This window comes from Macrobrachium nipponense, chromosome 47 (assembly GCF_015104395.2).
Source record: "Macrobrachium nipponense isolate FS-2020 chromosome 47, ASM1510439v2, whole genome shotgun sequence".
Lineage (NCBI taxonomy): Eukaryota > Metazoa > Arthropoda > Malacostraca > Decapoda > Palaemonidae > Macrobrachium > Macrobrachium nipponense.
Genome location: NC_087222.1, coordinates 25,975,828 through 26,003,781, shown reverse-complemented (window position 1 = coordinate 26,003,781; position 27,954 = coordinate 25,975,828). Strand labels below are relative to the sequence as shown.

At 48.0% G+C, this 27,954-nt stretch overlaps 1 protein-coding gene across 1 annotated transcript; it reads right to left on the bottom strand.

Annotated features, from left to right (window-relative positions):
* Positions 1-408: 408 nt before the first annotated feature.
* On the bottom strand, positions 409-27,665 carry LOC135204793 (uncharacterized). The gene is made up of 9 exons (XM_064234970.1): positions 27,575-27,665; positions 26,675-26,835; positions 25,824-25,992; positions 25,253-25,344; positions 24,645-24,749; positions 24,029-24,167; positions 23,447-23,685; positions 22,693-22,828; positions 409-842 (listed from the first exon to the last, which is right to left on the bottom strand). The coding sequence occupies exons 2-9, from the start codon at positions 26,824-26,826 to the stop codon at positions 555-557; spliced, it is 1,320 nt and encodes a 439-aa protein (XP_064091040.1). The 5' UTR covers positions 26,827-26,835; positions 27,575-27,665; the 3' UTR covers positions 409-554.
* Between the last annotated feature and the right edge of the window lie 289 nt (positions 27,666-27,954).

Sequence of the window (27,954 nt, the reverse complement as noted above, 5' to 3'; positions counted from 1 at the left end):
GACTAGCTTATATCATTATTACTGCCTCTCTTGTACCTAATCTATGTATTTTTTTTTTTTACTTTTCAGTTTGCATTGGCAGAACTGCATACTTAGCTTCGTTTAGCTGCTAAAAGCAATGGCTACAAACCATTGTCTCTATGCCTTCTTCATAAATATTACCGTGATTAAAATATTCCTCATTCCAGAACGCTGGATAAAACTTAAACTTCTATAATAAATGAATAATGTTAAAATGTCTTTTTGACATAATTCCACAAGAAAATAATCATACTTCCTTCTTATATACCTTTCTTTTTGCTTGACCGAGATATTTCAATATTCTTAAATGCTAATTGACATTAACTTTCAATATTTTTATATACTGTATGATATCAATAATAATAACTGAGAAGGTTCCCTCGATAAATCAAATATCCCAATGTATCCAGGTCACATTTAATCACTCTGTCATCGCATACATACGTAAATATTGAAGCATTGCTGAATACGTCTTTATATACAAAAGTATACCTGTTTACATATAAAAATCATCTTGTTTATTTCACTATAACCTACAGCCTCTTCTCTTTGCTGTTGTTTGAATACAGGTAAAGCATTAAGGTGACAAGGCCCAATGTATAACCGTTAATTATCAACAAGTCCTGGGGATATGCTACGTCCAGTGTATTGATGGATTTGTTAATTATACCAGTCATTAAGTTGGCAAGGAGGAAGATTATGAGCGGCTGCTGATTCACAGCATGAAACGTGATCGGTACGAAATGAAATCCTGGGAGGACGCTGTTGAAAACGTCTTCGATCAGAGCATAGTGGGTGAGGACTATCAGCAAAAAGCATACCTGAAATATATAATAAGTCTTCTGTTCATCTAATACACTAATTTTACTGTCATACATTTTTAAAAATGCATAAAGCTATTGTAATCTTAGTCTTAGTTTTCATACTCTGCTGGACTCTAAACCACATTTTTGAGAATTCATCTCTATACTAAATTTTGACCCCATGTTTCAAAAACTGCAGGTTGATTCTAACTTACCATTTCAGCATATATAGACCAATTTGGCTTAGGCAAAACTCAAGTAGTAAATTTCACATTTATTTACAACTTAAACATCTACTGATATACTTTATCTTAGCACTGCAAGGACAGGACTTGGTATGATACCGATAAACTTCAGGAATGAATTTGTTTTTAATGACTTGATGGATCTCTTCTAAGCAACCCAATCATTATGTAATTATTGTATCCACCAACATACTACATATACTTACATTGCAACGTTATGACTATCGAGCTTGAAAAACTTCAAACTACACTTAAAGCTGAAGGTAGTATTATGACAGAAATGGTAAAAGATACTTAAAAATGTTATTGTTATTATACAATTAAGTTTGTTCATACTTACCTGGCAGATATATATATAGCTGTATTTTCTGAAGTCCGACAGAATTTCAAAACTCGCGGCACACGCAGTGGGCGGCCAGGTGGTAGTACCCATTCCCGCCGCTGGGAGGCGGATATCAGGAACCATTCCCATTTTCTATTCATATTTATTAATGCCACTGTCTCCTGAGGGGAGGAGGGCGGGCAATTTAATTATATATATCTGCCAGGTAAGTATGAACAAACTTAATTGTATAATAACAATAACATTTTGTTCATGCCACTTACCTGACAGATATATATATAGCTGAATCCCACCTTCGGATGGTGGGAAGAGACAGAATAGGATTTTTTAGGAAACTTAAATTAAGTAGATGATATACATCTTGGTTCCTCACCTGTTTGCAAAGTAGACTATGTGATTACTGTCACTTAAGGCTGCTTTTGCTTTAATCAGAGTTGCCAGCCAGGTGGAGACCTGTAGTGCTGGTGCGCTCTGGATGATCTGTCAACGGGTACGAGACCTCAACGTGACAAGACCATCGAGGCCATACATATGAGGGCAACGAAGCAACTGACCACCACCTGACCAACTATTCACAAAAAACCCCTTAAAACTAACTAAAGGATGGGAGATCTTCACATAAGACTCACCACAACCTAAAAACACAACAACCAAACTAACCTAATCCTAACTAAGGGATAGGGACAGAGCTACTTCCGGACCCCAAGACTGTGTCCGCAGAAACGTATGGCCCCAGTGAATTACAATCGTCGTAAATCGTTCTCACATCCCTTAGGTAATGTTGAGGCGAAGGACGGAGTTACTCCTCCAAAAGGTGCAATCAAGAATGTCCTTGATTGACATGTTCTTTTGGAAGGCAAGAGAGGTAGCGACAGCTCGAACTTCGTGCACTTTCACTCGTAAGAGGCTCAAATCAGTCTTCTGGAAAGATGAATGAGCCTCCTTAATGACGTCCCTTAGAAAGAAAGCAACAGCATTCTTCGATAAAGGTAACTCTGGTCTCTTCACGGAGCACCAGAGATTACCTGAGGGACCTCTTACCTCTTTTGTTCTATGTACATAGAACTTGAGAGCCCTGACCGGGCACAGGACTCTCTCTGGTTCTTGGCCCACCAGACTTGACATACCCTTGATCTCGAAAGTTTTCGGCCAAGGGTTCGAAGGATTTTCATTCTTCGCCAAGAAAGTTGGGTTCAACGAGCAGACAGCATTGTCTCCTTTGAATCCCATTAAATTACTAAACGCTTGAATTTCACTAACTCTCTTAGCCGTCGCAAGAGAAGTTAGGAAAAGAGCCTTCCTTGTCAAGTTTCGAAGAGACGCTGCCTGAAGCGGTTCGAAAGGACTTGACATAAGGAATTTAAGAACCACGTCAAGGTTCCATGACGGAGGTCTCATTTGAGGAATCTTCGAAGTCTCGAAAGATTTTAAAAGGTCATGAATGTCCTTGTTGTCAGAAAGGTCAAGGCCTCTCTGTGCCTAAAAATGACAATTTGTCCAAAATTGCATTTTTCCTAACTATACAAACCTGAGGTCCTTTTACAATAGGAAGATACTAGCGGCAGCTGGATAGGTCGTAAGCTTTCGAACAAGGGGTTCGGTAGTTAACTGCTTGTCCGACAGGCGCGCGCGCGCGACTGGGAGGTAAACAAATCACTTTTGCTTTGGCCCAAGCAAAAACTGCAGAGTGAGGGGTGGCATGAGGTGGGGCTATGTGTAAAAGGACCTCAGGTTTGTATAGTTAGGAAAAATGCAATTTTGGACAAATTGTCATTTGTTCCGACACGGCATACAAACCTTCGGTCCTTTTACAATAGGAAAGACTCACTTCTTGGTGGGTGGAATCTGAGTCTTTTGTGAACAGACTGGTGTTCGCCCTACCTTGGTAAGCCTCCCTGGTCGTAAGAGCGAGGGAGGGATCCAAGCCTCTGTCCGATTGATCGGGTGTGCACCGCAGGACAATGGTCAGACCTCTGGACCTGAGTACCTAAGAGAGGGGCGGGCATGCGCATCTCTTAGTACCAGCAATGCAAGAACTTGTTCCTGTACAGGAGCAAATATAAAGTCATGGGTTTGACTCTTGTAGGCATCCACTTCCCCCCCTTGCAGAAGGAAGTGGTGGATATTCTGCTCCTATCCCTAGTGAAAGGGAATAGGATGGGGCTCTGTCATATAGCTCACCTGCATCTCGTCCTCATCCAGCGTAGTGACGACCATGGCCCTCTGCCCACAGGTAGAGGGGAAGGAAAAGATGGGAAGAGAGAGCCAGTCACTCACTCACTCACACATCCATCCACACAGTCACACCAGGACTCGATGCTGTTCAGCCTGCCGAGGGGCTCGGGGTTAGCTACACAACTTGTTGAGCAGCCACCACGGGTCCCAAGGAAAAACGTATCCAAGGACCTGTGGGCAATATCCCAGAAGGTAGAAGGACGTAAAGGTAGTCTGGTTAGACCAGACCCCTGCCTTCAGGACCTGCGCCACGGAGAAGTTCTTGCGAAACGCCAACGAGGGGCCAATACTTCTGACTTCGTGAGCTCTCGGACGGGGGGGGGGGGGGACGTACGGATGTCGTCACTACCATCAGCCTCATACGCCCTCCTGATGACCTCACGCAGCCAGAATGAAAGAGTGTTCTTGGATACTTCTTTCTTGGTGACCCGGTGCTAACGAAGAGGCGTCGACACTCAGGCCTGAGGTGTCGAGTTCTCTTCAGATAGCGCCGTAGCGCCCTCACAGGACAAAGCAGCATCTCATCCGCATCATTATCGGTGAAGTCCAATAGGGAGGGGGGAATCGTGAATGACTCGAACCTGTCATCAGGGACTGACGGTTTCTGAGTCTTCGCAACGAAGTTCGGGACGAAATCGAGCGTCACGGATCCCCATCCCCTGGAGTGTCGTACATCATAGGAAAGACCATGAAGTTCCCCTACTCTCTTCGCCGATGCCAGGGCCAGCAAGAAGAGGGTCTTGAGGGTCAGATCCCTGTCTGACGACTCTCGGAGTGGCTCGAACGGTGTTCGAGTCAGACTCCTAAGGACGAGCGTCACGTCCCACGCAGGGGCCTGAGTTCCCTGGGTGGGCAAGACCTCTCTCGAAGCTCCTCATCAGCAAGGAGATCTCGAACGAGTTCGAGATGTCCAACCCCCTCTTAGTTTCAGGACGAGCGCCAAGGCGGCTCTGTATCCTTTAACTGTGGGGACTGAGAGGAGCTTCTCTCGGCGAAGAAAAAACGAGGAAATCCGCTACCTGCTGAAGAGTGGCTCTGAGAGGAGATAGACCCCGTCTACGACACCAACCACAGAAGACGGCCCACTTCCCCTGGTACACAGCTGCAGAGGACTGACGGACTTTTTCCAGCCATCTCTGTTGCTGCGCTACGAGAAAAGCCTCTCGTTCGCAAGAGATGGTGGATAACAGCCAGCCGTGAAGACGTAGGGACTGGACTGCTCGGTGGTACCGCTCTCGACGTGTGGCTGGGCGAGAAGGTTGTGCCAAGGGGGAATCTCTCTCGGTTCTCCTGCGAGAAGAGCCAGCAGGTCCGGATACCAAATGGCCTGTGGCCATTTGGAGCCACCAGGATCATCCTGAGATTCGGGGTGACCAGCGCTCGACTGATCACCTTGCGAATCAGGCTGAACGGGGAAAGGCATAGGCGAAGAGGTTGTCCAACGGGTTGTTGAAGAGCGTCCTCTGCAGCTGCCCATGGGTCCGGCACGGCCGAGAAGAACACCTGGAGCTTCCTGTGTTGTGCCGGGTGGCGAACAGATCCACGACTGGTCGCCCCCACAGGTCGAAGAGCCTTTCCGCCACGTCCTGGTGTAGAGACCATTCGGTCCCTATCACCTGATCCCGACGGCTGAGCGTGTCTGCTACTACATTTTCTCTTCCCTGGAATGTAGCGTGCCGACAGCTTCTATTGAGTTTGTGCCTGAGCCCACTCGTGCACCACTTGCCGAGTCAACTGGTACAACGGGAGAGACACTAGGCCCCCTGTTTGTTGACGTAAGCCACCACCGTGGTGTGTCGCACATCAACACCACTGAGTGTCCCATCAAGCGGTCCTGAAACTCTTGGAGAGCGAGGAACGCTGCCTTGAGTTCCAGAACATTGATGTGAAGGTGCTTGTCGTTCTCGTCCCACACTCCTGAAGTCAGCAACTCCTCCGGTGTGCGCCCCCATCCCTCGGGTCGATGCGTCTGAGAACAGCTGCATGTCCGGGGGGGGAGTGCGCAGTGGCACTCCTCTTAAAGAGGTTCCTGTCGTCGAGACCACCAGGCTAGGTCCTGCCTCACCTCCTGTGTCAGTGACACTGGAAAGCTTGGGGGATCCGTTCGCCTGTGACCCAAACTCTCCTTTAGTCTCCACTGAAGAGACCGCAGGTGAAGACGCCCGTGAGGGACTAACTTTCTCGAGTGACGACAGGTGTCCGATCACGACTTGCCATCGCTGAGCTACCTGTTCCTGCCGAGACAGGAACTGGTTGGCTGCCTCCCTGAATCTGCTGATCCGCGAGTCTGCGGGGAAGACTCGCCCTGCTACCGTGTCGATCAGCATACCCAGGTACTTCATCCTCTGCTTGGGCTCGAGATCGGACTTCTCGAAGTTCACAACGATCCCCAGATCGCGACAGAAACTCGAGCAGTCGATCCTGTCCTGTAGCAAACTGCGAGCGGGAGCTCGCCAGACTAACCAAATGCGTCGAGATAACCCTCCATCAGACGTTATCCCGTGCGAATGGGCCCAACAGACACCAGAGTGAACACTCGCGTGTGAACACCTGTGGGGCGGTTGAGAGACCGAAGCACAGTGCCCTGAACTGGTACAGCCGTCCCGTCGAGGATGAAGCGGAGGTACTTTCTGGAGACTGATGAATGGGTATTTGGAAATACGCATCCTTCAAGTCCACTGAAAGCATGAAATCGTTCTCCCTGATGGAGTCGAGCACTGAGCGTGCCGTCTCCATCGTGAACCGGGTCTGGCGAACAAACCGTTCAGGGGAGAGAGATCTATCACCGGCGCCAGCCTCCCGTAGACTTTTCCACCAGGAAGAGTCGACTGTAAAAGCCCGGTGACTGATCCGTGACGATCTCTACAGCTCTCTTGCTCAGCATGGTCTTGATCTCCTGTCTGAGTGCTACGTCCTTCGGTGACCCGGGGACGTACGACTGCTGTTGGACCGGGTTGGAGGTGAGGGGTGGCCGAGATTCGAAGGGTAATAGATATCCCTCCCGAAGGACATCTACAAATCCAGGTCTCGGCGCCGTAGCGCTGCCAAGTTGCCCATGGCTGGCCAGGCACCCCCCCACTTCCGGCAGCAGGTGAGGGGGAACGCCGTCCCTAGCGTTTCCCCCCTTTCTTCGACTTCTTACCCAGAGCCTCCCACGGGATGAGGAGGGCTGGGAGGAGGGCTGGTTACGGCCCCCCTTGCCAGAAGTCGAAGAAGACAGAGTCCCCATTCCTCGGGGCTTCGACGCCGTCAACCGTCTTTAGCAGCCGACGGGAATCGGCTAGCCGATCTCTTAGACTTGGCCGCAGTCCGAGGCTGCCCAGAAGCCTTCGAGACTGCCTGGTAAACCAGACGGTCACTGTCCTCAGTGCGCCGTCTGTCCACCGCAGCGTCCACCATCTCTCCTGGGAAGAGAGACGTGGAACTCCGTAAAGGTCCGTTTCGAAGTCCCAATGCCGCTTCACGCCCGGCCGCCCTGGACACCCGAGTAGTAAGAACAGCGTCCCTTCGTCGGAGAACCAGGTTGGCCCACAGGTTCACCGTCTGGTGGGCAAGGAAAGAGATGGCTCTTCCCCCAGACTGGCAAAGTCTCCCTGAAGCCGAGTCATCTTCGGGAGAAATTCCCCCAGAGTTGGCTGCGACCTTAGATACTGGTGGGGGACCACAGATCTAGCCAGGAGACGGCCTGGAAAGCTGCCATGGCGGTAGATTTCCAGGCCTAGTGCCTCTTGCTGCGAGAACCACAGGTTCTCGGACAGGAGCTGGTTGCAGAGACACAACCGGAGTCAGCCCTCGCTAACTCCGGGTTCACCTGTTTGGGCGGCATCGGATCTTCAGATGGCACGTAAAACCGCCGATGTCGTAGCAGAGGAGGTGGAAGTAGCTTGCTAGACCTGCCAGACTTCAGTGAACCGTCCTGTCCAGAGACAAGCGATTCAACTTGGTCCAGCACTGAGTCAGCCAGCTCTGACCGCGGCAAACCCACCGTCGGTCTGGGTTCCCTCTTCGGGCCCCAGAACGACTCGAGCCGGGACGTGGGCTCGGATGGTGGGAGCGGCGATCCATCCCCCCGAGGTCGTTGTGCTGACGAATCAGCGCAATAACCTCGGCAAAGTTCCTCTGGATCTCAGGAGTGACTGCATCCTGTGGAGTCGGACCGTCCAGTCCCTCAAACAGGAGCACCTCCCGAGGACCCTCCTCCCTCAAGGATGAGGTAAGCAGCCGACAGCCCCCTCCCCCCTCCCCCCGGGTCTTCCCCTCCAACCACCTTGTGGTTAATACCTGGCTGGTCCGAGAACCGGTAGGGCCTTGGTCACGTACGACGACGTGGGCGGGGATCCTGAAGGGCGCCAACCCTTCACGATCACAATCCCTCACTACCTCGCCCCTCCCGGTCCCGTGAACCCGAGGAGGTTGAAGGTATGGGAGAGGCAGACCTGACGCTCTCTCCTCGGCTCACTGGCAGAACCAGCGGGCTTGGAGGACTGCAGGCGATCGTCAACCCGCGGTGGCGATCGAGCTGCAGACCTAGTCGAGCCGTCTCGCTGTGGAGAACGGCTCGGACCGAGAACAGCGGCCCCGGTCTCGTGTCTTATGTGTCAGAGGAGCTGGTTGCTGGTTACCGTACCCGATCGCTCCCTTGTAAGAGCGCGGTCAGTGCGACCGGCGAGCTCCACTGTCACGGTGAGACCGGTGCGTGTCCTCACGGTGCGTCAGTTCGCTGGTACCAGCCATGGCTGGTGCCGGCGAACGGGGGGACCTCTTCCCAGCCTCAGCCCGTGGCCGGTCATGGACCGTCACGTCCGCCCGGGTAGCCAGCTGCTCGCCGCGAGAGCGAGAGCTGGTCTGGTGAGAGTCGCGTGAGCGGCTGTCACCAGTCTTCCGCTCCGTGCCGGGGTGGTACCTGCGCTCGAGGCGGACTTCCAAAAGGAGGTCTGGTTCCTGGCTGCACGGTCGCTGGTAGGCGACCGTACACTCGGTACCTCTCGCGCGAACGAGCGGCCGAGCCGGATCCTGCTGCTGTCCGGCCAGAACCACTGACAGCAGGTGAGGAAGTGCCGGTGTTAGCCGGCACCCCTCTGGTCCCCGTATCTTCTTCCTTGCGGGAGAAGAGACGGGTCCTGCTCCCGAAGGAGCAGGGCGACCAGCGGAAGAACCCCCCGTCTCACCAGAGCGAGACGGGCCCTTAGAAGCTCCCGAAGGAGACTTCTTAGGGGGGGGTAGGCGACCTTCTTCTTCTTAGGCGGGGGTGGGAGCCCTAGAAGAAGAAGGGGAAGAGGCGGCAGACGACGACGACGAAGAGACGATGAAGACGACGACGCACCTTCCTCCTCTTCTTCTTCTTCTTCGTCAACCTCCTCAGGACCGACGTCAGGTCTGTCATCCAGGACGAGCCCTGGGGCTGCTGTTGCCGAAGCAACAGGGCCCGGACGGTACCTGTCCGAACAGACCAGCATCGGGAGCAGCCGGCGCCAGGAACGGGAACAACATCAGCAGGTGCGAGCATCACAGGAACGGCAGCGGACACGGCAGGATCAGGAACAGGAACAGCAGCGGTGGTCACGGCAGGTACGGCAGATACAGCTGGTCGACCCAACGGCACAGACGTCATCGGTACCGGTGGGGAGGGTCCAGGGGCGAGCTCTTCGGGCGCACATGAAGTCGGTCGCGGCAGCACGCAAACCCACCCAGGTGGCGGCATCACACTCCCCCGAGTTACGGCGACTGGCCCCTGCACCGATGTTGTGGGTGTCACAGAGACCGCGTGCTGGTGTACACCAGTGAGGAGGTGACGCGTAGCCAGGTGTTGTCAGGGTCGTGGTGGTGGTTGTAACCGTAGCATGCGTAACCGCCACGGAGCCAGCGAGATGATAGAGCAGCCCCTGGACACTCGGCACGCCCTGCAGTCCCAACGATGCCCACACCTGTCGAGGTCATCCTTCACGGCAACCGCACCTGAGGAGGCAAAAGTCGGGTGATTAGGAGATCCTCTACCCGCTCGCGCGAAGACGAGCGGATAGAGGACCCAGAGTACAACTCTACGTCGGGTATAGCGCCCTCCTCCACACTCGACACATCGGGAGAGGAGAAGGACCTAGACACCGCCCCCCGAAGGGGAAGGCGCGAGACGTGGAAGTTGAGCGGGCGGCAGGAAAGAAGACGAAGTGTCCGTCACCAAAGGAGTCCGCAGGGAGAGCTTTCCGACGACTCCTTTGGAGGCCTTCGCTTCTTCCTGCCCTCATACAATGTCCACTGCGCCTCCGACCAGTCATTACAAACATCACAGGGCTCGGCCCGGTGCATTCGCGCCCCCGGCACCGAGCACACAACACATGAGGGTCAATCTCGGGGAATGATCTGAACTTCCCGCATTTGCGCCCACTTCGGTAACCGGCAAAGTCTCCTTGGGGTAGCGAGGCGTGGAGATTCCATCATTATTAAATTTCAGCGTAATTAATATGATAAGAGAGAATAAAAAACTGTACTTACAAGCTCTTTCATACACAAATTACAAACAAACTAGAAAGCAAGACGACGAGCATCGGGCAGAGAGCGAACACACACGTCCATCCACTGTGAGGCCGAAAGCAAAACGTGATTTGTTTACCTCCCAGTCGCGCGCAGCGCGCCTGTCGGACAGCAGAACTACCGAACCCCTTGTTCGAAAAGCTTACGACCTATCCCAGCTGCCGCTAGTATCTTCCTATTGTAAAAGCACCGAAGGTTTGTATGCCGTGTCGGAACAAACCGCTGACAACATGCTTTTGTATCCCTTGATGGTAGGGACAGCTAATTTCTGCACATTCCTGAGAAAGAGCAGAAAATCAGCTATCTGGTTCACAGAGGTCGAGGAAGAGGAAACTCCCTCCTTTTTACACCATGCCCTGAAGGAGCCCACTTTGATTGGTAAACAGCTCTTGTGGAAGCACGTCTTGCATGTGCGATTGCTCTCGCAGCTGCTTTCGAAAAACCTCTCGCTCTGGGCTGGCCAACTTTTCGATAGTCTGAACGCCAGGGTTCAGACCCAGAGCGAAGAGTTTTTTGGTGAAAAACCTTTTCGAAGTGAGGCTGTTTGAGTAAGATCTTTCCTCCAGGGCATGTCCTTGGAAAGTCTACAAGGAAAGACATGACCTCTGTGAACCATTCTCATCGCTGGCCACATCGGAGCGATCAGGGTCAACCTCGTCCCTTCTGAGGCCGCAAACTTCCTCATGACTTCCCCCAAAATCTTGAATGGTGGGAAGGCGTACAGGTCTAGACCCGTCCAATTCCAAAGCAACGCATCTACTGCGATCGCTTCTGGATCCAGGACCGGGAGCAATAAAGAGGAAGTCTCTTGGTCCTTGACGTCGCGAATAAGTCGACCAGCGGACGTCCCCACAACGTCCAACGGTCTACGCACGTCTTCGTTCAGGTCCATTCCGTCGGTAGGATTTGTTCCCGACGACTGAGAAGATCTGCCCTGACGTTTTGCACTCCTGCAATGAACCTCGTCAGGATTGTCACATTTTCTTCTCTTTGCCCACAACAGAATCTCTCTCGCCAGGGAAAACAAAGTTCTGGAGTGTGTTCCTCCCTGATTTTTTAGATAAGCGAGTGCTGTGGTATTGTCCGAGTTTACCTGAACAATCTTGTTCTTCAAACTCCTTTCGAAGACTGCAGGGACAGAAATATTGCTGCCAGTTTCTTTTGACATTTATATGCCAGGCTACCTGTTCCCCTCTCCAGGAGCCTGACACTTCCTTCCCTCCTAGTGTTGCTCCCCAGCCCGTGATGGAAGCGTCGGAGAACAACACTAGGTCGGGGCTCAGAAGACTTAGGGACACACCTTCCTGAAGCTTCTGAGGGTCCAACCACCATCTTAGATGGTTCTTTATCGGAAGCGATATTCTCAATATTGCATTGAGATCGTCCTTGGCCTTCCACTCGTCCGCAAGGAAAAATTGGAGAGGCCTGAGGTGCAGTCTTCCCAAGGAAACAAACCTTTCTAGCGAGGAAATGGTTCCCAGCAGACTCATCCATTCCCTCGCCGAGCAAGTCTCTTTCCCTAGGAAGGCTGAGATCTGTCTAAGCCTGCCAGCCGCTGACCGTTCCTGGGACGGAAACGCTCGAAAAGCCACTGAATCCATCTGAAACATCCCCAGATACACGATGGACTGTGTTGGGGTCAGATGATCGACTTTTCGAGGTGACCCAGAAGTCCCAGGGACTTGCTAGGGCTAAAGTGAACTGCAAGTCCTTCAGACACTTCTCTCGACGACGCTCTGATCAGCCAGTCGTCGAGGTACAGGGAAACTCTTATCCCGAAGAGTGAGCCACCTCGCCACGTTCTTCATGACTACAGTGAACACCATTGGAGCCGTGGTCAGGCCGAAACTAGCTCTTGAACTGCCACACTTTTTTGTCTAAGACAAACCTTAGATACTTTCTTGAAAGAGGGTGGATTGGGATGTGGAAGTACGCGTCCTGTAAGTCCAAGGACACCATCCAGTCGCCCGGTCTCAAGGCTCCCCAGAACAGAATGAGGCGTCTCCATCGTGAATTTGGTCTTTTCCACGAAAAGATTGAGCCTGCTTACATCTAGAACTGGACGCCACCCTGACGACTGCTTCGGCACTAGGAAAATCCTGTTGTAAAAACCTGGGGACCCAGGTCCGCGACTTGTTCCACCGCTCTTTTCTCGATTATTTTGTTGAAGGAGATCGAATAATACTTTCTTCTTCTCTCCCTGATAGGATGGAGAAAGGTCTCTGGGAGTCGTAGAAAGAGGAGGAAGATCTAAAAAGGGATCTTGTACCCCTGCTCCACGATCTTGAGGGACCAAGAGTCCGTTGTGTCCCTCTCTCTCCACGCTCCGCAAAACTTCAGTCTGGCTCCGACTGGTGTCTGAAGGACATGCTTCTCACTTGGAAGGCTTTGACTTAAAGGAAGCTCTTCCTCGTGAAAACCCTCTCCCTCGAGGAGCTGCTCTCGAGGGGGGAGCCCCACGAAAGGGCTTAACCTTCTTCGGCGGTCGAACCGCAGCTGAAGAGGTTGAAGGTACTGTCGAACGTCTTGTAGACTGGGCCAAAAGGTCCTGCGTTGCCTTCTCCTGCAAACTGTTAGTCAGGTCCTTTACTAAAGTCTGGGGGAAGAGATGGTTCGAAAGAGGAGAAAACAGCAAATCCGCTTTCTGAGCTGGCGTTACCGAACGAGCTGTGAAATTGCACAGCAAAGCTCTCTTTTTCAATAGGCCGTTCCAAAATGAGAAACGATCTCTTCCGAACCATCCTGACGGCTTTGTCCATACATGCTAACACGCTGGACAGCTCCCCCATACTGAGAGATTCTGGCTTCTCGCTTGTAGATCCAGACTCCCAAGCACCAGTCAAGGAAGTTGAACACTTCAAGAGTCCGGAGCAGACCCTTCAAATGATGGTCCGTCTCCGTAGAGGTCCAGGTTACTTTAGCAGAGGATAAAAGAGACCTCCTCTGCGAATCCACCAAGCTGGAGAAATCTCCTTGAGCTGAAGAAGGGATACGAACTCCTACTTCTTCTTTGTTCTATACCAAATGCCCCCTTTTCCTTTTCCTCTGAGTCTAGCTGGAGGCAAGGCGAAAGTCGTCTTGCCTTGATCTCTCCTTCGTACCATCCAATCTTGGAGTTTCTTAAACGCACGTTTAGTGGAGAGCGAAGTTTTCATCTAACCACAAACTCCGGGGTTTTACCAGTTTTAGATGATGAAAACTGCGAAGGAGGAGACTTGGGAGCTGCAGGCTGAAACTTGTCTTCGAAAGAAAAGAACGCAACAGCCGCACGAGAACTTTGTAGGTTCGGTGAAATTGAAAAGGGGCCGCAGAAGGTTCCTCTTCAACCGAGTCAGCCGAACTACTCAGCTCTCCTTCTTCTCTACACGGAAGCGGAGACCGCCTGTCCGGAGAGGGCGTCCTAATGTCGGGTCTTGACTTAATCAAAGGACCCCTATCCTTGCTAGATGAAGCCTTATTTCGGCTGTCCTCTCTAAGTTGCTTACTACTTGAAGCAGGTAGAGCTTCCTGACGAGGACGAGCGTCCCTATCGCCACCCGAGGCATCCTCACTTGCCAGAGAAGCGTCCTTGCGTTTCTCAACGAAAGGGAAGACATTTTCGCTGGAATACGAGCCTGTGCGCGCAAACTAGCGTCTTGGGGTACGACTTCTTGGTCGGAGTCCCCAAAACAAAAGCGTCTTGAAAGAGCCCTGAACGTCCATGCGATGCTTCCTGCCAAGCATGCCTGCCGAGCGTCCTGGCGAGCGTCCTGGCGGCGACCTGTCGAGCGTCCTGACAACGTCCTGCCTAGCGTCCTGCCAAGCGTCCTGCCGAGCGTCCTGACAAGCGTCCTGTCGAGCGTCTGCCGAACGTCCTGCCAAGCGTCCTGCCAAGCGTCCTGCCAAGCGTCCTGCCTAGCATCCTGCCTAGCGTCCTGACGAGCGTCCTGTCGACGTCGTGCTGAGCGTCCTCCTCAAAGCGTCTTGACGCAACGTCCTCCTAGAGGACGAACGAGATCGGCGAATCGCCGAAGGAGAAGCGATCGGCGAACGAGACGAAGTAGGAGAGGGAGAAGGAGACTGCTTAGTCCTCTTGACGGGCAGTCTAAGGTCCTTCCTCCGCTTAGGCTCGACTGCTGCGGGCGAAGTCCTCTGAGCCATAAGCGTCGATAGCTGGTCCTGAGGGACAAAAGAAGGTTTTGTTCGTTGGAGAAGACGAACAGAGGAAGCAGGACTGAATCCTGCGAGAGACGAGGGGCGAGGGGAGCCTCCTTCCTTCCATCCAGGTACAGGTACCTGCTTCTCAGGTAGACGCGCCTGTGCACGCAACCCAGCGTCCTCATCGGAGGAGATCTTACCCTTTCTGAGGTGGAAAAGCGTCATAACGCATCCTCCGACGAAAGCGGCGATACAGGACGTGAAGCGTCCTCAACGTTGAAACGTCCTTTTCAGAGACGAGAGTCTCTCCGAGCGCTCCACCCCTTGCGCGGGGAGGACGCTATGGAGGACGAAAAGCACTCTTTCAGGACGCGCGCTCGTGCGCGCTCCTTGGCAGCCTGGGACTTTGTCTACAAGGCCTGCCGAAGGGACGCCAGAATCGGTGGGAGCCCCCGTAACCCTCTTGCGGCTTTCGACATACCTACTCCCTGAGTCTTGGGAGTCTGATAGAGGTCTAGGCCTAGAGGCATTATGGGGCCGATCTGACGCCCCCTCCACAACACTAGGGGGCACGATCACACACTTGCACCGAGCCAGTTTCCAAGGCTTTCACTTTGGTCTCCAGAGTGCGAAGAGACTCTAAAATAAGAGAGAGAGCATTAGCTTCTCCCGACACAGAATCAGAGCCCGAAGGCAACACAGGTTTAGGGGTTGCAAACTCTACAGGTGTTAATGCAGGAGAGATATTAGCCTTACCTTTGGTAGAACCACTCCTGGAGGAAGAAACCTCCTGATCCTATCGCGCGTCCAATTTAAGGCGATAGGAAACCTCATATACTCTCCAATCATCATCGGTCAATCTCTCACATTCATTGCACCGATTATCCACCAAACAATTATGCCCCCCTACAACTCATACATACTGTGTGGGGGTCTACCGATGCTTTCAGTAGCCTCACCTTACAATCAGTCCTCACACACACTCTGAAACTCACAGCACTTGATCCAGACATATCTTTTATAGAAAAGTCAATCCAAAATCAAAAAACGGTCCACTACCGCGCATGCCAATTCAACAATCCAATTCAATACCAAAAAACCAATCAGATACTTAAAAGCGAGTCAAATCCAAAATCCTGAGCAGAGGTCTGTAAACAGTTGTTTAACCGACCGGCGACAGAAAAAATAAGAATAGAAAATGGGAATGGTTCCTGATATCCGCCTCCCAGCGGCGGGAATGGGTACTACCACCTGGCCGCCCACTGCGTGTGCCGCGAGTTTTGAAATTCTGTCGGACTTCAGAAAATACAGCTATATATATATCTGTCAGGTAAGTGGCATGAACAAAACTGAGAGTAGTATAAAGACAAAACTGGCAAAGAATTTAAAAATGTTTATTGTCATGATACATAAAGTTTTTATGCATACTTACCTGGCAGATATATACTTAGCTATAGACTCCGTCGTCCCCCGATAGAAATTCGAATTTCGCGGCACACTCTACAGGTAGGTCAGGTGATCTACCGCCCCGCCGCCTGGTGGCGGAAGTAGGAATCATTCCCGTTTTCTAAGACAGATTTTTCTCTTCCACCTGTCTCCTGAGGGGAGGTCGGGTGGGTCATACACCGTATATATCTGCCAGGTAAGTATGCATAAAAACTTTATTGTATCATGACAATAACATTTTTATGCATTCAACTTACCTGTCAGATATATACTTAGCTGATTGGCACCTTTGGCGGAGGGTAAGAGACAGCTAATCTACTGAAATAGACAGGAAACAACATATGTTGTAGGTAATAAAATTAAAAACCTTGATTCCTACCTGTGTTAGCGAAAGACTTCATGGCTACTGCCTAGGAGCCCGTATCGCTTCAAGAGCCTCAGCGAGGTAGTGACCTCATACTAAGAGTTCTTGATGGTCTGTTACAGGGGTCTTACCCACTTACGCTTCAGAACCTTAGGATCTTTGTCAATGGGGTCCTATCCACTTACATGACAAAACACCTTGCCTATTGGCATGATCATAGAGCACGACACTAATCCCGATCACCTGATCCTTATTGGGGTTAGTACTACGATTGAAAGGAGTCATCCCCGAACATCCTTTCAAGCAACCCACAACTCAAAAACAATATTAAAACTAATTATTAAAATTATTAAAAACAAATTTAAGGATCATCCGTCTGCTCCATTTCCCAGCATAGTATCCGCTGATACATAAGGTCCAAGAGGAAACATTTATCGTATGTTATTCTAACATCCTTTTAAATAGTGGGATGCAAATACTGAATTGCACCTCCAGTAAGTTGCTGCTAAAATGTTTCTCATGGACATATTCTTCGTAAAAGAAAGGGAAGTTGCCACAGCCCGTACTTCGTGAGCTTTCACTCTCAGCAGCTTTAACGAGTTCTCTTGGCAATTCCTATGAGCTTCGGTAATTACATTTCTGACAAAGAATGCCAGTGCGTTCTTTGACATCGGTCTATTGGGTTTCTTACCGCACACCAAAAGACCTTGTCGACATCCCTGAAGCTGTGTCTTTCTTTAAATCTAAATAAAATTTTAAGGTCCTGACTGGGCAAAGGGACCGATCCAACTCTCTTCCTACCAGAGAAGAGAGTCCCTTGAACTTCGAAACTTCTAGGCCAAGGTTTAGAAGGGTTCTCATTCTTCGCTAGGAAAAGATCCTGGAAAGAAATGACAGCCGAGTCTTTTCTAAATCCCACCCGAGAGTCCAAAGCATGCAATTCACTGATCCTCTTAGCAGTTGCTAGCGCCAACAGGAATATGCATTTGCTAGTAAGATCTCTGAATGAGATTTTACCTATAGTTCGAACGTCCGACATCAAGAACTTTAGGACAACGTCCAGGTTCCAACTCGGGGGAATCGATGATCTCAATTTCTTAGTCTCGAAAAGACCTGATGAGATCATGAAGATCCTTATTATCCTCGAGATTCAGCCCTCTGTTTTCTAAAAACAGCTGAGAGCATGCCTCCTATCCCTTGATAGTTGATACGGCCAATTTGGATTCTTCTCTTAAGAAGAGGAGAAAATCCGCGATTTCGGTTACAGAGGTATTGGAAGAGGACAGCTTCTTCGAACCTACACCATCTACGGAAAAACTTCCCACTTCGATTGGTAGACCCGCAGGGTAGAGGCTCTGCGGGCTCTAGCAATTGAAGTTGCCACTTTCTTTGAAAAGCCTCTCGCTCTGACCAGTCTTTCGATAGTCGAAAGGCAGTCAGGGAGAGACTTTGGATGTTTTTTGTGGAACCTCTCGAAGTGGGGTTGTCTGAGCAGATCTGTCCTGTCTGGTAGAGATCTGGGGAAGTCCACCGTCCATTCCAGTACCTCTGTGAACCAGAGATTCGGGAAGGCCAAAAGGGAGCAATTAAGAGTCATTCCTCATTCCTTCCGATGCCACAAATTTCCTTACTACTTTCCCCCTTCCCAGCACTTTGAATGGGGAAAGGCGTATGCATCTATGCCTGACCAATCCATGAGGAAGGCATCGATCGCTGTGGCTCTGGATCTTCTTCTAGCGAGCAGAAGTTGTCTATTTTCCTGGAGAGGAACGTGGCAAACAGGTCGATCTGGGGTCTCCCCCAAGAGTGACCATATTTGTCTGCAGACTTCTGAGTGGAGCATCCACTCTGTCGGGAGAACCTGGTTCTTTCTGCTCAACCTGTCTGCCCTTAGGTTTTTCACTCCTTGGACAAACCTTGTACGCAAGAATAATGCCCCGTTCCTCTGTCAGGTTAATAGAGCTCTCGCTATTTCGTACAGAGAGAAAGAGTGAGTGCCCCCTTGATTCCGGATGTAAGCCAGAGCTGTGGTATTGTCGGAATTGACTTGAACTACCGCCTCTCTGACTTCCGCTTCGAAGTATTCCAGGGCTAGATGAATTGCCAGGAGTTCCTTCGCATTGATGTGCAGAGTAGTTTGTTGTCTGGTCCAAACACCTGCTACTTCCTTTGGACCCATGTTGCTCCCCAACCTGTTTCCGAGGCATCGGAAAACAACACTCGGTGAGGTTCCGAATCAAGAGGGACACCCCTTCGTTCCTTGTTAATGGGGTTAACCACCACTTTAGGTCTGATTTTATCCCCTGTTGGATGGGAAAAACGTCTGACAAGTCTCCTGTCTTTTGACTCCACATCCTCTTTAGATAAAATTGCAGAGGTCTGAGATATAATCTTCCCAGGGAAATGAACTGCTCTAACGAGGAAAGGGTGCCCAGCAGACTGAGCCATTCCCTCGCCGAGGTCCGTTCTTTCCCTAAGAAGTTCGAGATCTTTTCTAAGCCTCGAGTAATTCTGTCTTGAGATGGAAACGCCCGAAACCCCGAGAATCCATCTGTATCCCCAGATAGACTATGTTCTGTCTGGGGATCAATTGTGATTTCTCGAGGTTCACGAGCATCCCAGAGATTTTGTCAGTTCAAAGTCTTCTCCAAGTCCTTCAAGCACTGAATTTCCGAGGTTTTGCTCTTATTAGCCAATCGTCCAGATAAAGGGATATATTTTATCCCCTCTAGATGTAGCCATCTCGCAACGTTCCTCATTAGCCTCGTGAACACTTGAGGGGCCGTTGAAAGGCCGAAGCATAGGGCTCTGAATTGGTATACTTTCCCCTGCATCATGAATCGGAGATATTTCTTCTTTCGATGATGGATGCAGGGGACATGAAAGTATGCATCTTGTAGATCTAAGGAGACCATCCAATCTCCTGGACGAAGAGCCGCAAGAACCGATTTTGATGTTTCCATAGAGAACTTTGTGTTCTCCACAAATCGGTTCAATGCGCTCACATCCAGGACCGGTCTCCACCCTCCCGAGGATTTCGGAACCAGAAAAAGACGGTTGTAGAATCCTCGGGAATGCGGATCCCGAACCACTTCGATGGCCTCCTTTTGCAACATCTGTTCTACCAGTTGCAATAATGCTTCTTTCTTGGCAGGGTCCCTGTATTGGGCTGACAGTTCCCTCGGGTTCGTAGTCAAGGGAGGTCTGTCTCGAAAGGGGATCATATATCCCTTTGTACCACTGAAAGGGACCAAATTTCTGCCTGTCTCCGAGCCCATTCTTCGGAAAATTTCCGAAGTCTGGCTCCTACCGGTGCTTGAAGGACTGTTTGTCTCATTTAGCTCTCTTGATAGGTCTGAAGGAAGGCCTACCTCTCTTCTGCACTCCTCTCTTCTTAAAAGAGGGTCTGGCCGAGGTACTTCCTCGAAAGGGCTGTTGAGGGGCCCGAGTCTCTCTCTTAATAGGACCCAAAGTCTCGATTTCTTTGCAGATTGGGCCAAGAGATCTTGTGTGGCCTTTTCTGTCAAAGAATGAGAAATATCTTTTACAAGATTTGAAGGAAACAATTGGTCCGACAGAGGAGCATACAGAAGAGATGACCTCTGAGTAGGAGTAACTGCTTTCGTCAGAAAAGAGCTAAATAAGACTCTCTTCTTCAGAATACCAGTTCCAAACAGAGAGGCCACCTCTCCTGATCCATCCTGAACCGCCTTGTCCATACAGGAAAGAACACTATGAAGGACTCCTGGACTAAGAGATTCCTCCTCTTGTGTCTTTTTGGCCAACACCCCAAGGGACCATCTAAGAAGTTAAAAACTTCTAAGACATTAAACAATCCCTTGAGGAGATGGTCCATCTCCGAAGTCCCCCATGTGATCTTTGCTGATGACAAGGCTTGTCTCCTAGAAGAATCTACCAGATTCAAAAATCTGCTTCGGCAGTGGACGGGAGAGTTAGACCCCGTGGTTTGCCCGTCTCGTACCAAATTCCCTTCTTCCCTGATAGTCTGGAAGGAGGGCAGGTAAAGACTGTCTTCCCCGCCTTCTCCTTGGATTCCAACCAATTTCCTACGAATCGGAGAGCCTTGTTCATGGAAATGGTTGGCTTCATTTTAATAAAAGATGATTGTTTCGGGACCTTCGTGCTTGTAAACAAGGACCTGGAGAAGGGGGAGCAGTAGGGCTTAAAGAGTCCCCAAACTCTTGAAGTAAGAGGGCTGCCAGCGTCTTGTAATCTGACAAACCCGGAGCCGAGTGATCTTCCGAGTCCGAAACCTCTTCCAAATCCAATTCCGAAGAGGACTGTTTATTTTCAATAGGAGACTGGCCTCTTGCAACATCCACCCCACTCTCGCAAGAACGAACGCCGCCTTGTTCGATAACTTGCGTCCCTACGAGAGATAGGTTGATCCTGCAAAACGACCTTATCCTTCTCCTGGCAAGAGCGATGGCCGCTTGTGCGACACCTTTCTCTCCTGTCAGACGAAGGACGTCCTCTCCTATCACTTTCTCCGGAACGACCTATGTCCTGACAAGGAATACGGCCGCCTGTGCGACAACTAGAGTCCTTGTCAGGTGAAAGGCTTATCCTTCCGAAAGCCCAACAAATCCTCCTGGCTTAATTGTCTTTTGGAAGAAGTCCGTCTCTTATCTGTCACTTGTGGCTCATTGCGCCGGGTTGACGCTCGTGATTCCTTGCGCCAAGGCTGGCGCTTCTAGCGCAATTTCGGGCAGGGGGAGTGGCGCTTCTAGGGCTCATTTCGGCGATGGTGGGCGCTTCTGGCGCATCTGGAGCCTCTGGCGCATTTCGCCAGGCTGGCGCTTCTGGCATATGCCTCTGGCGCTTCTGGCGCATTTCGCCAGGCTGGCTCTTCTGGGGCGCATATGGCGCATCTGGCGCATTTCGGCAGGGTGGCGCTGGTCTGGCGCATCTGGCGCCTCTGGCGCTTCTGGCGCATTTCGCCAGGGCTGGCTCTTCTGGGCGCATATGGCGCTTCTGGCTCTTCTGACTCGTATTGGAGTGTCAAAAACTCATCTGGCGCATCTGGCGCATTGCGCCAGGTTGGCGTTTTTGGCGCATTCTTCACACTCCTCCGAGTATAAGCCGAAACTTCCATTTCTTTTTTCTTTCCCTTCGTCTTCTTTATAGGAAGGAAAGAGTCCTTTCTCCTGGGAGTTTCCTTAGTAAAAACTCCTACTAAGGCTGAAAGTTGCTCCTGCACATTTAAGATAATTTTTGCAGCCGCACTCTCTTTTTTCCTTCCTTGATTCAGGTGAGGCCTGTCTCGAAGCGGAAGGAAACTCCGATTTCCCGTTTAGGAACCAATCTCCTTTTCTTCTTCTCACAAGGTGATAGATCGGAGAAAAAGCTCAGGGCTTGAATCCAAAGTAGGAGCCTTCCAACTTCTCTTTAAGGGGCGTGACAGTTCATCAGAACTCCATCCCCTTGCCTTCGGTGAAGAATCTGACGAAGAAAAACACTTCTTTAGGATGCTTTTCGATAGCGATCCTTGGCAGTTCGGGTCGTCACAGAATCTGCCGAGGGGACGCCTGATCGGTGGGGATTCTCCGTAAACCTCCGTAAGGCTTTCGACATTCCTTCTCCTCTGGGCCTGTGAGCTTGGAAGAGGTCTAGGCCTGGGAGCGAGACAGAGCCGATCAGACGCACCCTCCACTGCACTAGGGACACTTAATTCACTATCACTGTGCTTACCTTTTAACGTCAGCATTTGACGTTCCATCCTTTGTAGCGCAGCTTTAAGATCTGCAATTTCCGTTGCCGGATTTGCAGTCTTAGTACTAGAGGAAGATAGAGGTTTAGGGTTAGGTGTTAATTTAATAGGCTCGTTAGAGCGAGACCTACTTACGCTTCTGGAGGAAGCCTTCCTAGCCCTATCCATATCTAATTTCCTTAAATATGAATTTAAATTCTTCCATTCTTCCTCATTCATATTTACACATTCATCACAGGTGTTAGAAATTGAACATTCATTCCTTCTACACCCCGTTACAAATGTGTGAGGGCGTCTACCGAAGCTTTCGGTATCCTCACCATGCATCCCTCATTTACACACTGTCTTCTAACCGTAAAGCTAGAATCCGACATCATGAGAAATATCCAAAACCAAGTCCAAAAAACAGTCCACGAAAGAGTATGCCAAACCAAAGATCCAATACGTCACCAAAATAACCGGCTTAGAAGATCAATAGCGATGAAAAATACGAAAATCAAATCAGGAGTAACAACAACAATGTTGCTGTCACGGCCGATAGAGAAAATCTGTCTTAGAAAACGGGAATGATTCCTACTTCCGCCACCAGCGGCGGGGCGGTAGATCACCTGACCTACCTGTAGAGTGTGCCGCGAAATTCGAATTTCTATCGGGGACGACGGAGTCTATAGCTAAGTATATATCTGACAGGTAAGTTGAATGCATAAAAACTGAAGTAGTACTAAGACAACAATGGCAATAGATACTTAAAAACTGAAAGTAGTACTAAGACAAAAATGGCAAAAGATACTTCAAAAACTAAAAGTAGTACTAAGACAAAAATGGCAAAAGATACTTACACAAAAATATATGAAAGTAGGATTACCCAATCTTCGCGACGGAGGACCAACAAAATAATGCAGCCCAACCAGAATTCCGACTGTCACGAGAGTTATGGCGAGCAATGAAGAAGACTTCCTTCCAGGGCCATAGTTACTGGAAAAGAGAGAACACTGCTGTTAATTTTTCATGCAATTGATCTAGTAACGTCTTCGGAATTTTTAGCTCCCATGAACTGGCATCGAGGCAAATTTAAATGGAAAAAAATTGTTCTTAAACACTCTAATACCGGTAGAGTTGCAAACTGTAACCAAACTTGTATCATATATAAATCGGTTAGCGAACCTTCAGCTAGTAGTCCCAGCCTACACAATCATGGAGGTGAATGAAAGTATAGACTGGAGAATTGAATCATCAACAAATGCATGCAGAGGAAAAGATAAAGACCAGAAAATAATATAAAATTTAGGCCAAAAGCCAACCACTGGGGCCTATGAGGCCATTCAACGCTGCAACGGAAATTGACGGTAAAAAAGGTCTGAAAGGTGTAACCGGAGTAAAACCTCGCAGTTGCGCTATGAATCAATTTCTAAGAGAGGGTGGAAAGTAAGATGGAAGAAAGAGAATATGAACAGAGGCACAGAGAGAAAGGAATGAAAGGAGTTGCAGCTCTGGGCCGAGGCCAACAGTCTCCTTGAAAAACCATGCAAAAATAAATTTTGGTTTTTTATTTATCAAGCTGGTTTAATCATGCGCATTATTTCTTTGCAATACCTCTTGTTGAATATGTAGTCGCCTATGGCAGCTCCAATAAGGTAGATCGAAGCATAGCCGGCAAGTGCAACGACCCATTCTCGGTTTGCGGACAACAACGTATCCCTGGGTGCATCGCTCAATGTCCAAGCAGCTCCATTTCCATAGACGAGGTAGACTTGATGGCAAACACTTATGAGGATGCTACATAGCATGCTCTGGATGCAAGACAGTCTCCAAATCCACCAAGAACACGTAAGCTACGAGATAATGAGGAATGTCAGCAGTGTTGTATGCAGTCTTAGTAGAATAGAGTACAATATAATAGTGGATCTTTCTCAAGAGCAATAAAAATAATATACTGTATTCACATGAATTTTTTCTCCTGTCATGTGTCACTCTTGCTTCTTGCAAAAGATGAAGGGTTTTTTAAACTTTAGACACCCAGTAAGCTCGTAACTAGGTGATGATAAAAAAATTGATGCTTTTGTTTATCCTTATTCAAATCCACAAATGTCATGAGAGAATTATTGTTAAACTGAATATCTTTTCTGTCTACATACAACTGTACTCTAATTTGGCAAGGAAAAATAGATATCTTACCTTTACAAAAGCTAAGGTGAAGAAGAAATTTGCGTGCACCCCATACTCCGTCACATGGTGTTGGTAATCAGAGGCTCTGATTAACAGCAACCTTACAAATCCCAACACAGTCAGAATAGCGCCATCTCTCACTACAGCCCTGGAAGAAATGTATGAGGCAAGTGCATCTGAAATCATCTATGTCTGCTTCAAGGTATAGCTAAATTGTGACTTGCGCCACAAACTGTAGATGGAACTTACGGTTTTATTTTGTCTCTTCAGTCCTCAGCCAAATGGCTTTCTATATTTTGCTTTGCATCTATTCTCTTTAGTATTTTTTCCTTATAGTTGCCCAACATTAACTTTACTTTGCCATGTACAACAGCATGAAAATAAGGTCTGAATTCACATGAAACTATAGCTGTCTAACGTTGACCTTACTTTTCCATCCTTTAATATTCACTTCTTACTCAAGAATAACCCTTTGGATAAATCAGATAAACAGCAGTACAGTATGACTATAATAATAGTATGTCTGCATTCAAATAAATACAGAGCATAAGTGAGAAAAATCAAATTGTGTCCCAAGGACAACCTGGTTAAAAACAAACCATTTAAACTGGAAAATTACACTTACTTATAGCATGGCCGCTTTCTCCCCTCGACAATGCCGTTGTTGATGACAAATCCTGCCGCACCAACATCCATGAGGCTGTATCCATATTCTTCAGTCTTGACAAACCTTGAAATGAAGTTCACAATAACATTTTACTTTATAAACCCAAGACTTTTACCTTGCTTATGCTTTTTCCTCACTGTGATGTTTGACAAACAGTTGGAAAAACTACTCTCTCAAGAAGCAACAGCACCATGTAGTGATCAATAGTATGAGAAAAATATGACTTATTCACTGCACGAACACATTTCCATTTACAACTGTCTCAGTCTGAGATGTGTTGACAGAATAACTTCAATATATTTTCCTTTTATCCTCTAAGAAATTAAAATGCAGCCTGGAAAAGTTACCACAAGCATGTGGTGAGCTTTGAAGAGTTTTAGACTAATGAAACTCTAGGCAAATATTTCCAAGAATTTATGTAGAATAATTCAGCTTATGATTATATCTGCCATATTCCAGCATTTTTTCTAACATTCTTGACATTTAAATAAAGAACACTTTATACTGTACTGATATGCAAATCTCAAAATAACTTGTTAATCACTATATTCATGATACAAACTTACCTTCTGGGAAAAGAACGGAAGTCGATGGCCAGGATGGCGATAACGGTCACAAGGTTTAGCTGTCCTCGCAGAGAAGTTAAATATTTGAGTCGCTGGAAGATAAAGGGCCAAAATTACTCGTTGAGAAACTGTCTACAGCACTTTCTTGACATGAGAAGCAATGAAACCCACTTTTGCATCAAAACTAGCAACGCGTAGTGTTTATCGTATTTGCAATAAGTCAAGAAATCCTTTGTGAGGTCCCACAAAGCCATTTAGCTGAAAAAGTCTGGGATCCTTTGTTCCTTAATAAAACAACCTTAGCCATCTCCTGGATTCTTGCAGATATTCTACTAATATTTTCTTTTTTTTTTGTTTTGTGCACACTGGTGAATTTACATTTCATTTTCATCTTGGGCGAGATGTGATCTTAATATTACGAAGTCCGTGGTTATGTGATTCAATCCTCCAAATCTAATTACATAATGCAATTACAATACTATATAGTATAGAAGCCTAGCGTAGAGTTAGGCCTATTGAAAAATAACAATTCCTATAAATAAGTTAACTTTACAGTCACCTGTGTACATACCCTCTGATTATTGTCGATGGTGTGTGAAATATTCGGACTGATAAAAAAGACAGCAACGCCAGCAGTTGCTAGCATGAGCGCACTCAGCTCAAGCGTGTAATTGGCGAGATGGGTGAAGCTTAGAGTGAGAGGGACCACTAAAAGAATACACTCCAAAAAGAGTCCAAACCTGTCATGGAAAAACCAATTTAGTCATTTCTCAACTGGATGAAAAGATTTTATATGAAAATTGGGAAAAAAAGATCAATAAATTAGATAACTTGATAGGTCAATAACCAAGGAAATGCAAAAGGACTTTAAGTTGTGACTACGCTGTGCCATAAGAATGTGATAAAAGTACTATGTACCTTTAGTGAATAAAATGATTACAGTGGACCCCTATATTCGCGTTCTCTGGATTCGCGGACTCACGCATTCGCAGATTGCTCTCAGGAACAAGTCCACCCATTATTTGTGGGATATTTGCATATTCATGGTATTTTTCTTTGATATTCATAAAACCCTATTGTTTTTTAATCAAATTCATCATGTAATGCACTTTTTGTGATAAAAATATATATATATAAAAAAAAAAAAGGTATAAAAATTTTTAGTGGGTTTGAGTTGTAACTAAGAAAGCGTTTATATAGGGGTTCTAACTATTCGCGGTTTCTAGCTTCTCACTGGGGCCGTCTGGGACGCATCCACTGCGAATGGGGGTGGGGGGGGGTTGGGGGGGGGGGAAAGGGGGGGGGGGGGGGGGGGGGGGTGGGGGGGGGGGGGGGGGGGGGGGGGGGGGGGGGGGGGGGGGGGGGGGGGGGGGCACTGCAAAGAGAAATTTAACATTTAAGAATTTAGCAGCCGTCACTTACAATCCTGGAAATCTCTGTCCAGCTACCGCTGCAGTTATGGAAGCTGGAATTGCTGGGTAAACGGCCAGTATGATGTCGTGAGGTGCCGAGCCATTATGTCCGGTGACGAAGGCCTCGTGAGCTTCCCTCACTAATGTAGAATTGTTCATCATCTTCTATAACTGGAAAGAATCAAAGAACGTGAATGAAGAAGCTTTTGCTTCTCAAAGAATATTTAACCAGTGCCCAGTCGCATTAACTCGACGGATATTGATAGCCTAAAGTGATAGATATTGATGATGGTATCGTACCAAATGATGCACACATCACAGGAAATAGCCAATGCCTAATTTAGGATGAGAATTAAATGTCGTTTTAAATCATTCTTGTTCCGTCGAAACACATCGATGAAACGACGTTTGCTGAGTCATTAGGGTGGTAACTTTAGCATAGGCTACAGGTAGCCAGCCAGAACAAGAGAATAATCTCCCGCCACTATGCAGAAGGACTGACATATAGCCTACCCTCTTTATACAGGATGTCCATAAAATCCCAGTACCATTACAAGCATTTATGACCTATAATGGTCCTGGGACTTTATGGACACCCTGTATAGTAGGTACGTTAGGTTAGGTTATCAAAAGGACTGCAATAAATGCTAAAATTAATTTAACTAAGAGTTAAATTAACTTTAATTTCACCCTCTAGAGCAAAATTAAAGCTTTAAAATTAATTTTTGCTAATTCTAAAGATACAGGTATTTAATTTTGGCGTATACCTATTGGTAGTAGCTCCGGCCACATTTAACGTATTTATTTAATAAAACAAAACTTTCATTATCAATAAAATCCAATAAATTACTCTATTGTAATAAACAGTTTATCATTAAATAATTCTTATAAATGTATTAGGTAAACTTACAGTTTATTTAAGTAAATTAAGCCATTGGAAGAGGACAAATTCACCAAATGTCAAACGCCTACAAGATAAAAGTAGTAGTAATAGAAGGCTCATACCTATGTAACGGCTCAACATATTCATAAAATAAGAGGCAGGGAGGACAATAGAAGGTTTAAACCTCTATTATATGAAGGAATACATAAAATAATGGTATGTTTAGCCGTATAATTAGATAACAGAAGATAGAAATGTCTAGAATACGCGAAATAAAGTGATTCGGAATGTTCTAATATCAATAAAAATAAGAGGGCAGGAAGAACAAATAGAGGGTTTTAAACCTATATTATATAAAAGAAATAGATAGAATATGTTAGATTTAACCATAGAACTATTAGAGAATA

What these genes read in the sequence shown, in the direction of transcription:
- LOC135204793 (XM_064234970.1), bottom strand. Translation starts at nt 26,826, where the DNA reads ATGATGAACAATTCTACATTAGTGAGGGAAGCTCACGAGGCCTTCGTC. An exon ending in TTCCGTTCTTTTCCCAGAAG is followed by an intron (nt 24,750 to 25,252) that starts GTAAGTTTGTAT and finishes CTTCATTTCAAG; the next exon opens with GTTTGTCAAGACTGAAGAAT. An exon ending in TCACCTTAGCTTTTGTAAAG is followed by an intron (nt 23,686 to 24,028) that starts GTAAGATATCTA and finishes ATTATCTCGTAG; the next exon opens with CTTACGTGTTCTTGGTGGAT.